Source organism: Papaver somniferum, unplaced genomic scaffold (genome assembly GCF_003573695.1).
Source record: "Papaver somniferum cultivar HN1 unplaced genomic scaffold, ASM357369v1 unplaced-scaffold_118, whole genome shotgun sequence".
Classification (NCBI taxonomy): Eukaryota; Viridiplantae; Streptophyta; class Magnoliopsida; order Ranunculales; family Papaveraceae; genus Papaver; species Papaver somniferum.
The window spans coordinates 8,545,694-8,562,369 of NW_020620825.1; the positions used below are offsets into that span (position 1 = coordinate 8,545,694).

General features: G+C 38.1%; 2 protein-coding genes across 2 annotated transcripts; both read right to left on the reverse strand.

Annotated features, from left to right (window-relative positions):
• Nucleotides 1-2,873: 2,873 nt before the first annotated feature.
• LOC113330481 lies at nucleotides 2,874-7,245 on the reverse strand. The gene is made up of 6 exons (XM_026577288.1): nucleotides 6,927-7,245; nucleotides 5,422-6,754; nucleotides 4,362-5,291; nucleotides 3,736-4,201; nucleotides 3,592-3,617; nucleotides 2,874-3,423 (listed from the first exon to the last, which is right to left on the reverse strand). Exons 1-6 carry the CDS (start codon nucleotides 7,243-7,245, stop codon nucleotides 2,874-2,876), a joined length of 3,624 nt encoding a protein of 1,207 aa, XP_026433073.1.
• A 6,063-nt stretch (nucleotides 7,246-13,308) lies between these two features.
• On the reverse strand, nucleotides 13,309-16,254 carry LOC113330608 (protein HGV2-like). Its single transcript, XM_026577422.1, has 6 exons — nucleotides 15,905-16,254; nucleotides 15,065-15,321; nucleotides 14,523-14,738; nucleotides 14,333-14,423; nucleotides 13,933-14,191; nucleotides 13,309-13,849 (listed from the first exon to the last, which is right to left on the reverse strand). Exons 1-6 carry the CDS (start codon nucleotides 16,216-16,218, stop codon nucleotides 13,514-13,516), a joined length of 1,473 nt encoding a protein of 490 aa, XP_026433207.1. The 5' UTR covers nucleotides 16,219-16,254; the 3' UTR covers nucleotides 13,309-13,513.
• Between the last annotated feature and the right edge of the window lie 422 nt (nucleotides 16,255-16,676).

The following is a 16,676-nucleotide window of genomic DNA, read 5'->3' on the forward strand; positions in this document are numbered from 1 at the left end:
TTGTTTTGGATTTATATATTTTATTTTTATCCAAATTGCAATTTTGAGATGTCAGAATCTCACTCTCTTCTTTAAAGAAAAGGTTAAAAATAAAGAAATATGTAAAACATGAGAGCAACCTCACTCAATAATAAGTTTCCAACTCTAGAGTGGAGACATCCGCTGATGGCAAGATTGAGAGTTAATCTCCAAATAAAGATAACCGAATTTGTATTTGAAGTTTTGGCACCATGAAATTGGCTTCCGATCCGATCTCCTATCATTGAGATTGAGATTGTATGCCATTTTTCTTACGTGTAGTCAATGGTCCCAAGTCCCAACTTTATTAAAAAGATTTTAGAGAGAAGGATAAAGACAAGGGGGAAGGATGTTTTAACTGTTCCCGTATAATACTATATTAAATTCTTTTTGATATCAGATGGAGCTTTTTTTTTTTTTTTTGGTTGTATTCCTTTGATTGCTTGCCAACCATGTTTTTATGATTCAAATTAATATGTTTTCTTTTCTTCCTTTACTGTTGTGATTGTGGGCACCAACTCAAAAGCTCTCAAGGACCCATAATCTCCCATGGGTTCACTCAATCCTCACCAACCGAGGGAGCATTTCTGATCAAGTCTTCTTAATATATTTATTGCTAGTCATGTTAAATACTGTAGCTTCCTGCAAGTGCAACCCCATTTCCTTTGTATGCATTCATTTAATGGTTTCGACAGTGGAGGATGGAGCCAAAGAAAACACATGAAAAAGTACATAGTCAATTACTATGCCTACTGTACGACAAGGACCCATGAATTGATTTTGCAATCTAAATCGGGATCATTAGTCTTTATTCATTTTTGGGGTCTTACTGCTACTGTTGATAGTGGTTAATTAGGTAATAAGATGTGTTTGAAGTCGAGCGGCGTCAAAATTATCAATCATTCAATAATTCTACCAACTTTACCAATTCTGGATACACTGCAATTGCTTAAAAATTGGGATGCCTACGAGTTCAAAGTTCAAACTCATATGGCTGCATACATTGTGTGAATACTAGGAGTGGTATATAGTGTAATTTAGTTGTTTCCTCAAAAAACACTACTCCCTCCGTTTCTAAATAATATGCTGGTTTCTATAAATAGATGCTTCAAAAAAATAGGTTGGTTTCCTAATTGAGAAAGTTAAATGTTACTTTAGTTTTCTGGGACCACTTTTCTCTTAACTTTTTTTGATGATATGTGTCATGTGGACCATTTCACTTTACTTTTTTTGATGACAAGTGTCATGGAGACCATTTCACTTCACTTCTTTTATTGACAAGTGTCATGATGACCACTTTCAATGATTAGTTCTCTTAATTTCTTTAATTTTCTTTAAAAACAAAATCAACATATTAAAAAAGAACGGAAGGAGTAATAGTCATACAAATTACATCCTTATGAGACTTCCACTTTGTTAGCTAGGGGGTTTCTACTATCTTTTGTGCTTTCAAGACCGAGAAATATCATTAGGGTTAGTGTATTCCATCCGGGTGGAAAGAATTAGTAGGTATTACACAAAATCCCACATTTCTTGAAATTTGAGTGTAGTAGTAGTGGTGGATTGAAAACCAACACAAAAAGGTTAAATAATTGAAGGAAATTCAGTAACTTTAACTTTACTTTAGGGACTTCTGTTGTACCAGCATGAGGCATGATGATGCTTTAGCATGGAGAAAGAAGAATGCTTGCCCAAATACTAAAGATCAAATTCACAGGACAACTACATGATGACCCCATTTTTTACCAAATCCCTTAACATTACCTGCGTCTTTCTTTTTTTCTCTCATCATTCCTCTTTTCCTTTTACTGATAGTAATACAAAGAAGAAACAACACAAAGTCCATGACAAGACTACCTAAAGTGAAACCTACCCAAGAAAACATAAAAAGTTGAGATAGCATTTTACAAAAACTAAACAGAAATGAATATCTCCAAGTTTACAACAACATCATCATCATTCGTGTAAGTTTATAGCAAGCAAGAAGAAGAATCATACATTGTTCCTTGTAATAATTGATGAAGAAATAAACTAATTATAGGTTTTTCAAAGAAAAACTTGCTAAAGCATACCAGACCAGACCAGACCAGGTCTTCCTTAACCTTACATAATCATTTGGGTAGATAGATGTTCCACTACTTCATTTTTTTATTCCATATTTGATAACTTTCATATTGTTACTCATTATCTATCTCCTTCGGCCTCCTTTTACTCTTCTCTTCCTTTAGTCATCTGAATTCTTCATTTACCTGTTTCCACTACATCAACAGCCCAACCCAACTATAGAATTAACAGTCTGTATTGCAAAATCCAAACAATCTGATGAAATATTTCTAAAGTTTGTGTTCTAAGTCGACCCTCTAATACTTAGCATCCTCATGTTCATACCATAAATGATATCTGTGATGTACTGAGTTATTCTATGATGTAATAAGGAATGAGAGTTTGTACTGTAAGCATTCAAGTAACTCAGTACCACTGTACTGCCTCCATTAACTTAATTCTTGATAAAACTGCAATTCCAGGTACAAGTTTATTTAAGAGAAAGGGACCTAACGAAACCCTAAAGCATCACGGACTGCATGCGTGCTAGTATTGCATCCGTACAAGTAAAACTTAAAGCAGGATTAACTGAAGGTAAAACGGCTAATTAAATTTACTAAAAGTTAAATACACCTCAGGGATGGTTGTAGGCACTCTGGTATCATGACAATACTCCCTCCTTCAGAATATCCTTGTCCTCAAGGATGATAGTGTGGAAAGTGTGCTCTGACATGCGATAAGTCCTCCCAAGTAGCATCAGCCGGAGTAGTGTGAGACCATTGAATCAGTAGTTGTTGCACTGCCGTTTCCTGTCAAAAAATCTGGCGGGAGTCCAAGGTGGCAATTGGTTTGAGTATGATTTCACCCTCTAAATCCACCAATGGCAGTGAAGGAACAGTAGTTGCAGAAGCGCCTATTTTCTTCTTCAACTGTGACACATGGAACACTGGGTGTATCTTGGAGTGTGGGGACAGTTGTAGTTTGTAATCGACTTCACCAATTTTTTGAATCACAGTAAAAGTTCCATAATATCTGGCAGATAACTTGAAGTTCTTGCGCAGGGTCATAGAAGTCTGTCTATAAGGCTGCAACTTCAGGTAAACCATATCACCCACAAGGAAAGACCTATATGTTCTTTTCATTCTTTCTTGTGCCTTATGCAAATTCTCTTTGAGAATGTCCAAAACAACATCTCTTATTTGTAAATATTCTTCCACAGAAGCTACAGATGTATTAGATGTTGTAGGAAAAGCCAAATGAGGTGGTACATACCCATATAGTGCTTGGAATGGAGACGTCTTCAAGCTGGTGTGATAGTTGGTGTTGTACCACCATTCAGCCAATGGAATCCAATGGAAGCCACTGAAACCATTGTTTTGGCTTATGGCTGGTCATGCATCTCAAGTAGCCTTCTAAGCAAGCACTAACTCTTTCAGATTGGCCATCCGACTGAGGGTGATAAGCTGTGCTCATAGATAGATGGGTGCCTAAAGTTCTGAAAAGTTCCTGCCAAAACTTGCTTGTAAAAACCTTGTCTCTGTCAGAAACAATTGAAGCTGGAAGTCCATGCAGTTTAAAGATAGTATTTAAAAACTCCTGATCCACTGTGATAGCTGTGTAGGGATGAGTAAGACCAATAAAATGGCTTTATTTGGTGAATCTGTCCACCACTACCAGTATAACATCTTTGTTCTGTGACTTAGGAAGGCCCTCAATGAAATCCATGCTAATGTGCTGCCAAGCCTGAGTAGGTATTGGAAGTGGCTGTAAAAGTCCAGCAGGGTGTTGATGATCAAATTTTTTTTGTTGGCAAGTCTCACACTGGCTGACCAACATCAAGTTGTCTTGATTTAAGTCTTTCCAGTAAAAGTATGTTTTAGCTCTAACATAACTACCATGAATACCGAAGTGACCACCAATGGCAGATGAATGAATAGAGTGCAAGATGTGTTGCCTCAAGTTAGAGTTGGTACCCACATAAATTCTTCCCTTGAAAATCAGAATGCCCTCCAAGTATGTGAAGTTAGAGACTGCAGATGGGTTAACCAAGATCTGTGGAATAAGAGTAGAGGCCACTGCATCATTGGTGTAACTATTGATAATATCATGAGTCCAAGCTGGAGCAGATAAGGCCATAGCACTGCAAGTGGGTATGGAATCAGTATGAGGAAGTCTAGAAAGAGCATCTGCAGATTTGTTATCCAACCCTTTTTTTGTAATGAATTGTGTAATCAAATCCCAAAAGCTTGATGAGCCATTTTTGCTACAGTAATGTGGTAATCTTCTGATCCATGAAGTACCTAATGCTCTGCTGGTCGGTATGGATGATGAAGTGGTGACCAGTGAGATAGTGTTTCCATTTGGTCACTTCATTAACCACAGCCAGTAACTCCTTTTCATAAGTGGATAGCCTTAAAGCCTTTGTCCCTAAAGGTTCGCTGTTGAAGGCAATTGCTCTACCATCTTGAATGAGAACAACACCAATGCCTCTAGAACATGCATCAGTTTCTACTAAAAAAGTTTTTGTGAAGTCAGGAAGGGCGAGGACAGGAGTGGTGCACATAGTATTTTTAAGGGTGTTGAAAGCATCTTCAGCTGAGGGAGACCACAAGAATGGATTATTCTTTAATAAGTCTGTGAGAGATTTACTGATATTACCATAGCCTTTCACAAACTTCCTATAATAGCCTGTGAGGCCCAAGAAACCTCTTAACTGTTTAAGAGTAGTAGGAATAGGCCAAGACTTCATACAAGCAATCTTCTCAAGATCAGCAGCCACTCCATTTGAAGTAATAATGTGGCCTAAGTACTCTAGGGAATCTTGAGAAAAACAACATTTAGAAAATTTGACAAATAACTTGTGTTCCCTGAGCAAGGAAAGAACCAAGGAGAGATGTTGAACATGTTCTTGGATGTTGGAGCTATAGATTAGTATGTCATCAAAGAACACAAGAACAAATTTTCTCAAATATGGACCAAATACAGAGTTCATAAGTGCCTGAAAGGTGGCAGGTGCATTTGTTAGGCCAAATGGCATAACCTTGAACTCATAGTGGCCATGATGGGTTCTAAAGGTTGTCTTATGTATATCAGGTGCATCAACCCTGATTTGGTGATACCCTGCCCTTAAATCCAGCCTAGTAAATATTATGGCTCCATGTAATTCATCCAATAACTCATCAATAACAGGTATAGGGAACTTATCTTTGATAGTTATGGAATTTAGCTTTCTAAATCAACACAAAACCTCCAAGTGTTGTCTTTCTTTTTCACCAGAAGGATTGGGGAAGCAAAAGGGATATACTATATTGAATAATCCCATTTTTGAGCATTTCTTGTACTAATGACTCCACCACTGACTTGTGGATATAAGGGAATTTATAGGGTCTGAGATTGACATGTTGGGAATCTGGTTTAAGATTGATTTGATGGTCTAGAATTCTTGGTGGTGGTAATTGTGTTGGTTCCTCAAAAACATCAGAAAAGTTGTTGAGCAACTCCTGAATTGGTGTGGGTATTGTAGAAGGTGGAGGAGTCATTGTAATAGAAAAGAATTGGCCCACTAGAGCTGGAGTATTTTTCTTGATAAAAATTTTCATAGCATTACCACTAAGTAGCATGAGTGTTGGTTTATTGGAAGTACCTTGCAGAGTAATTGCTTGACCTTTATGAAGAAAAGAAATAGATAGCTTGGCCAGATTAAAAGTGACATCACGAGTTCTCAACCAATCATCACCCAAAACTATATCACACCCTCCCAAGGAAAGTAATCTCAAATATGTAGCAAATTGTTGTTGTTGCATTGTCCACTGTAGTTGTGGACAGATTCCAGTACTTGTGGTCTTAGCCCCATTGGCCACAGTGACCAACATGTGAGCAGTTGGTTGAACTTCACAACCCAATTGAGTTGCTAGAGAAGAATCAATGAAACTATGAGTACTTCCTGTGTCTTCTAGCACAGTGATGGCTCTTTTCTTAATGAATCCTGGGATCCTAATGGTGTCAGGATTGACACTGCCAGTAAGGGCATGGAGAGAAATCTCTATATCTGAGTCAACCAGTTGATCTTCACTAGGAGCTTGAGGAGGTGAAGGCTCCATATCACCTGCTTCATGGTCAGCTACCATCATAAATAATTGTTGGGATTTACATGTATGGCCTAGTTGGTATTTTTCATCACAATTGAAACAAAGGCCTTGTGCTCTTCTTTTACTCATTTTCTCATAAGTGAGTCTTCTAATGGGTGGTACATAAGGGGTTTTAGGTGGTGGTGTAGAATTTTGAGAGATAGGTGTAGATGGAGAAGCACTCATTGTGGAAGGAACAATAGGTGTTCTTGCTGGTGTAAATTTAGTGTAAGTGAAAGTGGTGGGTGTTGGTTTATATGGAATGGTTTTTGAGGTTGAGGACTGTGATGAGAGAGCTAGCTCTTGTAGTCTAGCCAAATAAAATGCTTGAGCAAGGGTGGTAGGTTTTTGCATCTGCACAGAGCTCTTCAAAACGTCCTTTAACCCACTAATAAAGCTCAACACAAAGTAGTCTTCAGTAAGGTGAGGATTTTTACTCAACATTAATGCTTTTAACTGCTTAAATTGCTCAAAATATTCTTCAACAGATGTAAGCTGAGATAACTTGTTGAAACAACCCACATAATTATCATTTGCTAGATCCTCAAAACGATTACAAACAGCTTCTACAAAAACAGGTTAAGAGATGAATGGTTTGCCAATAAGGAAATCCAGAAACCATGAATCAGGTTTTCCATCCAAGTATAAAGAAGCAATTTCAATCTTGTGCTCATCAGGAGTTGAGTGGATCTGAAAAAAATCTTTCACACTTGCGGATCCAGCTATGAGGATTTTCACCAGTAAATCTAGGGAAGTCTAGTTTAGGAATTTTAGAGAAGGTGTTGAAATTATTCTTTCGATGGTTGTTGTTGGAACCTTCTTCAGAATGAGGTTCAGGTGGATCTGGTGGTGTTTTAGATATAACTTGAATAAGTGTGTCAAACTTAGCTTGGTTTTCCTCAGAAATTTTAACCAAGGAAGCAAGTAAGGTATCTTGACGTTGAGCAGCTGCCATACGATCTGCTGCATCACGAGTGTGTAGATCGGTAAGATTTTTGATGAGTTGAGATAGTTCACGGGTGGTAGAATCCACATCTTTGATAGTTGGACCAGTCATGGCGCAGAAAAAGAGAGAGGAATCGACTGGGAGATACCAAATGTGATGTACTGGGTTATTCTATGATGTAATAAGGAAGGAGAGATTGTACTGTAAGCATTCAAGTAACTCAGTACCACTGTACTGCCTCCATAAACTTAATTCTTGATAAAACTGCAATTCCAGGTACAAGCTTATTTAAGAGAAAGAGACCTAACGAAACCCTAAAGCATCACGGATTGCACGCGTGCTAGTATTGCATCCGTACAAGTAAAACTTAAAGCAGAATTAACCGAAGGTAAAATGGATAATTAAATTTACTAAAAACTAAATACACCCCAGGGATGGTTGTAGGCACTCTGGTATCATGACAATATCATTCTACATGTTCAACCCCGCCTAATCTTTTCAAGTACCAAAGAAAGAATCATTCCTAATGACATCACATCTAAAGACTTAAAGACCTAGACAAATAAAACTCCCACGTTGAACGCTGAGGAAACCCTCGCTTTCTATTAGTCGAAATAAGAGTTTTTTGAGTTTTGTGAAACGAGAGTTTTGGTGAGGACATTTGGCGACGTATTATTGGTTATGAAAAAAGGGAAAAGAAGAAAAAAGGAAACCAAATTAAATTTGGAATCCAACCCGTAAAGACATGGAATTCCAATTCAAGTCGTGACAATATGGAATTCATCATGACGTGAGAATTCAGTCCATTTAAAGAACAATTACCGAATTTAACTCGATTTCCTAATCCATGTTTCTGACTTTCTGGTATCTTTGTGCACGCTCAATATAAGAAGCCTTCGTCATCTTTACAACATAAACATATCTATGCTTTTGAATGATGATGGAAACAGTGGATACTTCTTCGTCATGATGAGAACAATAATTAGCATAACTCGAAGTAGAAAAATAAAGATAATTCTAGGTTAGATCAATAAAAATTCCTTAAAATTAAGTTATTTTGCTGGTGTTTCAAGTTCTTAGATCAAGTAGAAAAATTCTAAGTTTTTCTTTTTTGCCGTGGTATATAAAGATAATTGTCCTGGTGATAATTGGTAGTCCATTCTTAAGAGAAAAATAAACGATCTTCTTAATTAATATTTTCGTTATTGCTTCTTTTGCGGGTAGAACTATTGTAGATTTGAAATCTATTAGATGCAGCTTGATTAATGTTAATTGTTTGGCTTTTAATGTTTTGTCGGGATAGGATTATTGCTTTTTGGTGAAATGGGTCTAATTATAGAGATACTGAAGAGTGTATCATCCAAGAACCGTTATGTTGGTTCGTGAAGGATCAATTTTATGGGATTAAAAATTTCAGTGGTACTGGTGTTTTCGGATCATTTCGTTTTATGTTCTTCAATTCATTATCTCAATTAAAATTTCTGTATATGTGTACGTAAACTGTTTGTATATCTTTTATAGTTTCTTCTTCCAATTCGATTGGTGGAAACACCGGTAAGGGTGAATTAAATTAATAACGGGATTTTGTTTTGTTTAGTTTATTGAGTTGTAAGTTTCTAATTGCTTTCTGTTTTATGCCTCTTTGTTTAGAGAAGTGAAGGATATGACTGTTTTAGAGCAACCACAGTCATGACCAAATTTGGGGACTATACCCAAATTTGGTCTCAAATTCAGCCGCAGTGGTACTGACTAAAACCATATTTAGTCCAGTTAATTAGGGTTTGCGACCAAATGTGGTCGCCAACCCAGACTAAAATGATTAATAGTGGGACGGAAATATAGTGGGCGTATGATTTCAGACGGAAGTATAGTGGACGCTCCACATCGGGCGTACGTATAAATAACGTATGATAATGGGGCGGATGTATATAGAGCGTTTGAGTTAGGCGTTATTATAAACACCGCCGGGCCATACGTAGATAAAACCTACGCCCCATAGCAGACGCAGTTATTAAAAACGCCTGGTTTGGACGCAGTTACTAAAAGCGCCTGGTCCGGGCGCATGTATTATGACCGTATGCGGGAGACGGACGTATTATTAACGTCTGTTGGTATTGCTGGTCCGTTGTTACTTGATGGGAGAGAATATTCAGTACCAATGGCTACTATTGAAGGTTGTTTGATTGTAAGTACAAACCGTGGGTGTAAAGCGATTTACGTTTCTGGGGGTGCTACTAGTGTTCTGTTACAAACTTGACTGGTTCTGCCATTGCATCTACGCCTGAACTAGACGCACAATCCATCTACGCCTGAACTAGACGCACTTTCTATGTTCGCCCAACACAGACGCACCTTCCATATCCGCCCTACCCAGACGCACCTTCTATGTCCGCCCGAGTCATACGCACTTTCTATCTCCGTATGTATCAGACGCACATAACTTCTCCGTCCCAGTAGACGCATTTTCCATCGCCGTCCCATGTTAGGCGTGAACTATACCTACGCCTCAATCAGGCGCACGTAATAACTCCGTTTCATTCAGACGCATATTTTAAAGAACGCTCGGTCAAGAAACGTGAGTATAAGTTCCGTCTGCACCAAGCGTTCGTATAAGTTACGCTTCACCAAATTTTGGTCGTCCCCCATTGCGCTTGAACACCCAGAATACCAAATTTTTTTGGCTTTTAGTCTGGCTTTTGGTATTTGGTCCGTCTCATGACTGTGGTTGCTCTTAGGCCTCTTAATTTAATAACCGTGTCTTCACCAGTCAAACAAAGCTGGAGCTGAATGGAGTTTCCAGTGCCTCAAGTTAGCAAATCTCCTAACTCGAGTACCACTGGAGTTGCAAGAAAGCTAATTCAAATGAACAAACAAGAGAGACAAAAAGAATGATGAAATGTATCCATGTGAATTCATATGCTTCGTGCCAAGAGGCTATCAAAAACATAGAATAGAAATAAGAAGTTAAAGATAAATTTATCTTTTACTATTTCACATCTAAGAAAAAAATAAAAATAAATTCATCTTATTTTTTAAGAGAAGAGGTTCAAGTAGATTAACATTTTGTTTAGCATGTGCGATGTGTTTTTATAGTAGACTATAATTTTGAATATTGTTTCTTAGTTGCATCAAGGTTCTGATCACCACAACCATGTTAAAATTTTGTATGTTGAAAATGAATGGAAAATTGAATTCTTTTTGTTTGCACCATAATATTTTGTGATACACCTACACTTATTTCATGCCGATGGGTAATGTTGCATCCATTCCCAGTAATGAAATTGATTGCTTCCTTGCTTTGTTTTCAGTTGCCTATGATCAGTATCCCGACAATGCTACTTATCTTCATTGTTGACAATCGTAGGAACACACCAACGATGGGCCGGGACTTGGATTACATGTTGAGAAATCCGATATTGCTGTTCCCCAATATCTTACAGTTCATGACCCAGACACATTAATGGAATGCAGATTCAATACCACGATATGAAAGTTTATTTCTTCGTTGTTTACAGTTCAAACATGTTCACCATAATTTATAACTTATAAGGTTCTTCAAAATTTTCATCATGTTCACCGTTATTTTGATCTTTCTATAATGATACTAGCCAATTGAGGAATTAAAATATGTTGCGACTAAATTATGAGATGTCGAGACTGTGGTTTTGCCGCAAATGACATCTTAGGAAGAATTCACTATTTCGAGGGTCCAATACGGAACTTTCATAATTACCGGGGATTATTTTACTTTGAAAATGATAGTCATGCAGTGATTGACTAACACTAGATAATTTTATTAAGTAGGTATCTTGAGATAGTCAGAGCATAAAGCTAAAGGTTGGCTCCATCCTCACAGTTTTGGTTCTTTTGCACCACCAAGGAGTTCAATGGTTTGTTGACGGATAAGCAGTATTTCACGTATAATCAGCCATTGAGAAAGCGAAGTCATAGGTTAGCCATCGACCGTTTGCAGAATTTCATCGTACAATTGATGAGAATTAATTCTGAAGGGATTGACAATTCTATTAAGTACTCATTCCAGGCTGGTGGACAACGTGATCCATGACAACAGGAAAATTTGGCAGTGAAATATATGCCCAGTACTTAATGTTATTTTGTCAATTGGTACTGTGATTGCAAGAGGGGAGAAACTGGAAATTTGGCTCAGCCCTAGCGGCCTTGGACTTGACCTGACAGTGGGCAATATTAAAGTACAGACAACATCCAACTCTTGATCGGACGAAATCAAAAGCAATTTGCTCAGAGGTGTCTAATGCATGCATGGATATATTTTTGCATGTTCTAGAAAAAGACATTAAAGCTGGATAAGATTAAGCTTTCAAAAGAGACCGCCTTTTTATTTACGGTGTTTGAAATTTTATGGAAGTCCAAATTTATATTGGAATCATTACATCTTATTAGGATTTTTTTTTCCAAATTAATACACAAAGGTTATATTGGAATCATTACATCTTATTAGGATTTTTTTTTCCAAATTAATACACAAAGGAAAAAAACCACATATTTCATGCATATTTTCTGCGAATATAAATGGAAAAAATAAATAAAATCTGCACATAAGAGAAAATATATAATAAAATCTGCACATATTTCGTATTTTTCTCCACCTATTTAACGTATTCGCCTCGACACACAAAATCAAAAATGCATTGCCCAGGACGGGGAGAAATCCCGTGCAAATTAAATCAAAAATGCATCACCACCGGACGGGACGAAGCCCCACGCACATCAAATTAAAACTACATCTCCGCGGGGCGGGATGAAGCTCGGCGCACACCAAGTTAAAAGAATAAAAATGCCCGATGTGTAGCACGGGCACAAATCTAGTATTATTTGAAGTGCCTATTAAAGCTAACAATATATTGTCTCACTTGATCAAGTTTTCACGACTCATAAACATCTCTCTCAAGTCTCGGTGACTTCCCTATCTGGACCCGTGCCTATCGCTAATTTGTGTGGTCTGGATTGAGGGGCTTAGCTATCCTCATTGCGAGAACGTAATATCAAAGCAAGCCCCATATATGGGATGAGTCCTAATCCATCCGTCCTCATTGAGAGAGACTTTCAAGGAATGGGTTGTCCCCTCCTTTCGTCACAACTTGAAAGTAGAGGAAGTAAACCCCCTTATCCGTCCTAGCAGTTTAGGTGACAGCATTAACACCATTGCTTCTAGTTATGTACCTTCCAAAAACATGATGATTTGGAATCTTACCTTGTGAGGGTCGGTTAAGCTGTGGTTCGGTATATGAATTAAGCTAAATAATTCTTTAATTTTATTTTTCTGAAGAAGCTAAACAAAATTGATTGATTGATTGGACAACTATTTATTTCCGAGATCTGAACAAAACTCTGTATAAATTAAGAAGGGTCGACCCTGAAATTGGTTGTGTTTGAAATCTAGATTCAGGTTTTCAAGTACTAAACACTTTGAAATCAACATGGTAATATAGTGAAAACCCTAGAACTTAAGATACGGCACTTTTGCGAGATGACTGTAAAATATGATTCGGGGATATGAAAATTTACTTATGTTTACCTGTTTCCGCAGCAGAGGAAGAACCTCCTGGTTGTTGGCTTGATTTTCCGGTGGACTTTTCCTCCTCAGGAGGTACCACGACACCAGGCCATGACTTACACATGCAGTGCTTTCCCTTCTCAATATTGGCATAAATTGAAGCTACATGCTTACCGCATCCCATCCATGAGTATTTCCCACACTGATTGCAATCAACCTTGAAACACATCTTTCTTTCCTTTCTTCAAACCGACTTTGCGCCTTACTCTTATGTTCTTCAAAACAAAAAATCAAGAGCTTTTTGATAAGACTCCTTTCTGCATTGATGTGAACGACCTATGCCCTATGACAGTTTTGCCCAGTTAGTTTCTTGTGAGGTGGGAATCACGTTGCTGCATAGACATTAACGTTATACTACCAAAGCTTCAAAAAGCATTAAAAAATTAAATTCGAAAAGATTTCTTGTTCAACTTTTTGCACAAGAGAGCCTGTTTTTATGCAACGCCACTCAACTTGACTCGATCAACAGATTATTATATCTGGAATCTGAACCAAGTCCCTGAATGGTGTTTCACAAGTTTCTCAGCCCTAAACTGATCCACAAACACGCTACCAGGACTCCACAGATTCTTTAGGTGTAATTGTAATCAGTAAATCGATAGGTTGAAAATGAGCATAAAAACAAAATTAAAGTATCCCAAGGAAAATCAAGAATTAGCATAACAATGACACCGAGTCAATTCAGACTAAAAAGGCGCAAAAGATCAGCCTAAGGTTCGTAAACAATATAACAACAGTCTCAACTACCACAGTGAACCTAAACTTGTTTCAAATTATAGAACCTCAAGGGCTGCTTCCCTCGCCGTTCTCCAAGTTCAACTCCAAGGCTGGCTTCTTCGCCGATCTAGCATCTACATCTTCTGGGGTCAACAATACTCGCTTAGCACCTCTACCCACAACCCCGAGATGTGTCACGCCAGCACTACTCCCATTTGTGTGGGCAGTAGAAATAGTTGGAGAATCGAAATCCCCACTGCTATTGTCCACAGCCTTCTGAGAAGAACTAAAGACGGTTGATGATGCCTTTGTATCGTTACCAGCTGCCCTTGCGGAAACCATTTTCAGGACATCCGCCAACATCGAAGTCGGGTGTAAGACAAGTTGTTGCAAGTCTTCCAGCTGCATCGTTCCAGGGAAATCATATTCAGTGAGTTGCACAGACAGAGATTAAAGACGTGGTTTAAAAAAAGAAAGAAATTAACCTTCTTTTCCAACTCGCCAGCGAGCCCATTAAGGTTCTCAATCTCAGCTTCCTTATCAGGTGGAGAACTGAGCTGCGACCCACAAACTGCAGCATCTGCATTCTTCTCTGAGCTGGGAACTGCCGATGTTGCCGCATTCTTCACTTCATCTGTGAGTCGCTGAACACGAGACTTGCATACAGATATAGCTTTCTCGCAGTATGGAACTGCTTCTTCGGGCTTAGAACCAACTTCCAAAACCAAACATATTCTAAAATATCTGCTTATGTGGTTAAGGTTGTGACCACGAGATGGATACTCTTACTAGAGACACTAACGCAACAAAAGTAAGTATTTTAAAACTACGGTGTCAGCCAACAACAATGTAAAATGATGCAGAAGTCACCACAATAGTGGATACAATTCAGCTATTTGTCGGCTATCAGGTTCAACCAAACGCTGCAGAATAGCAAGTGCATTCAGATAGTCACTCAAAGAAGTGTCAATGTCCTCTGTGTGATAGAAAATAAGGCAGTCACTTAGAATTCAAAAACAAATCATAAATCTAATTCATAAATTGTGATAGAAAAGATATTTTCTTAAATAAAAACCTCTTTCCAGGGCCACCTCCCCCAATGCTGACAGGATATCCACTTTTTCCATAGTATCATTTGGATTCTTTTCAGCAATTGCCCTCGCCAAATCTAGCATCTTCCATGCTAGATCTAGGTCAGAGTCATCTTCATCTTGTTCGGCATCTGCAAGGTCCTCATCTTCAATTTCTTCATCACCATCTTCTACCTCTTTCTCACAACCACCTTCTTTTTCTGTTGACAAAGGAAGCATTCACTTGTAAGGAAACCCACGTAATTGACAAAGTATAAAAGCAATCCCCATCTTGAAGATGAACGTGATTTGAAAACATTGAATGTCGAAACTTCAGATCACATATGATACAGTCAAATTCAGGAGCAGCCAGAATAGGTTCATAAACAAGTACTATGTGCTTGAAGGTACAGAATACGCATATTGAATCTAACAAAAACTTATTACTATATCCTAGCTTATCTTTATAAAGAAACGGCTATAGCTATGAAAAGGGAACAGCTTGGGTAAACCACAAAAATTTAGCACCTACAATAGAGTTACTAACCATCATTGTTCTCTCCCTCATTCTGAGCCGAGTCCCCATCTTCTTTTTGAGCATCGGAAGCTGAAGAAGACGCAGCACCTTTATCTAAAACACTTTTTGAGGATGATCCTTTGTCAGAGTTTTCTTGAGGTTCTGTCTCCTTCTTGGGCACAGAACCCAAAGGATCAGCTTCCTCTTGAGCTTTGTAAAGCAGCGCACATCCGTATTTATAATATGCGCTTGCACATTCTGGAGAAAGCTCGCCAAAGCTTGAAACCCTAAACAGATATTAATTTGTTACTACAGCTAACAATTTCCAGGCCCTGCAGAGCTCCCTATATTTACCCAACCAGATAAAACAATGAAACACTTTCCTTCAAAATTGCAGGCATTAAGTAGTTGTATTGCTCATACTTTGAAATTCTAGTACTTCCTCTAATATGAGCATGTTTGTTTTCTTGGCTAAGCCCTAAACGAGCCATTTCGCATGAACAACTGACTTACATGCTGGCTACACTAAATGCCCGATTGCTAGTGCATAGTGGGCTCTGCCTGTTCAGTATGGGACTTGTTTGCCAACTGGTATTGGTTTTCTAGTCAAACTTTAGCACTTTCCAAGCATTTATCTAGCATCATATCAAAGTAAAGGTATTCTCTCAAATCAATTCTCAAAACCCTAATAATCCTTAAAACTAAAGTGTCTATGACGGATATAGATCAGTCTCGAATTCTTAAATTTGATCAAAATCTTAGTTGCAAAGTAAACCCTAACTTGACTTGGAACTTCTATCATTTTTACCTAAACAGAATAAAAATCAAGGAAATGAAACAAACATAGTAACAAAAAGAGCAAACCCTAACTTGATTTCAACAGCACGACTGAAGCATTCAGAAGCCTCAGAGAAATCACCATCTCTCATAGCTTTTGATCCTTTCTCCATAAGCTCGGAAGCTTCCTCTAGGGTTTTACCAGAGGATTCTACGCCTACTTGAGTATCTGGTTCCTTTGTTAGGGTTTCTTCTGAAGGCAGTGTTGCTGTGGGAGTTTCTTCCTCCATGGTTGATTTTGGAGAGAGAGTGATACTGGAAAGTGAACCCTTAAAAATGGCGGAGAAGAGGACAATGGAAAGAGAGACTGAGAGAGATTCTGAGAATTTGAGAAAATGGAGGGGCATTTGTGCAATTTTTTGGAATTAGAATTACGGAAACACCATTCCTCTTGTTTGTTTGGGAAAGAAAATAGAAAATACTCGGAAGGAAAGTTGTTTGGTAAAAAACGTAAGGTTATTCCGGAAAGTTTTTCCATTAACTACCCAACTCATCCATCCTTAAACCCTACCCAGTCAGTGGGCTGCACAACTACCCGACCTGAAAAATAAACACCAAAACCGATGTGAAAAATAGCCCTGAACAGTACACATGCTATATACACGATCTAGTTTCGGTCATACAGGGTAGAGCATCTAACCGCCCGAAATGGTAAGTTTCACACCGACTAGAATTCACTAACCATTTATCTATGGTTCCACCTATTTGTCACATACACTTTTCCTATTTGTCACCTACATTAATTTTCACCGCCATTTATACACTTTTCCACCTACATTAATTTTCACCGCCATTTATACACTTT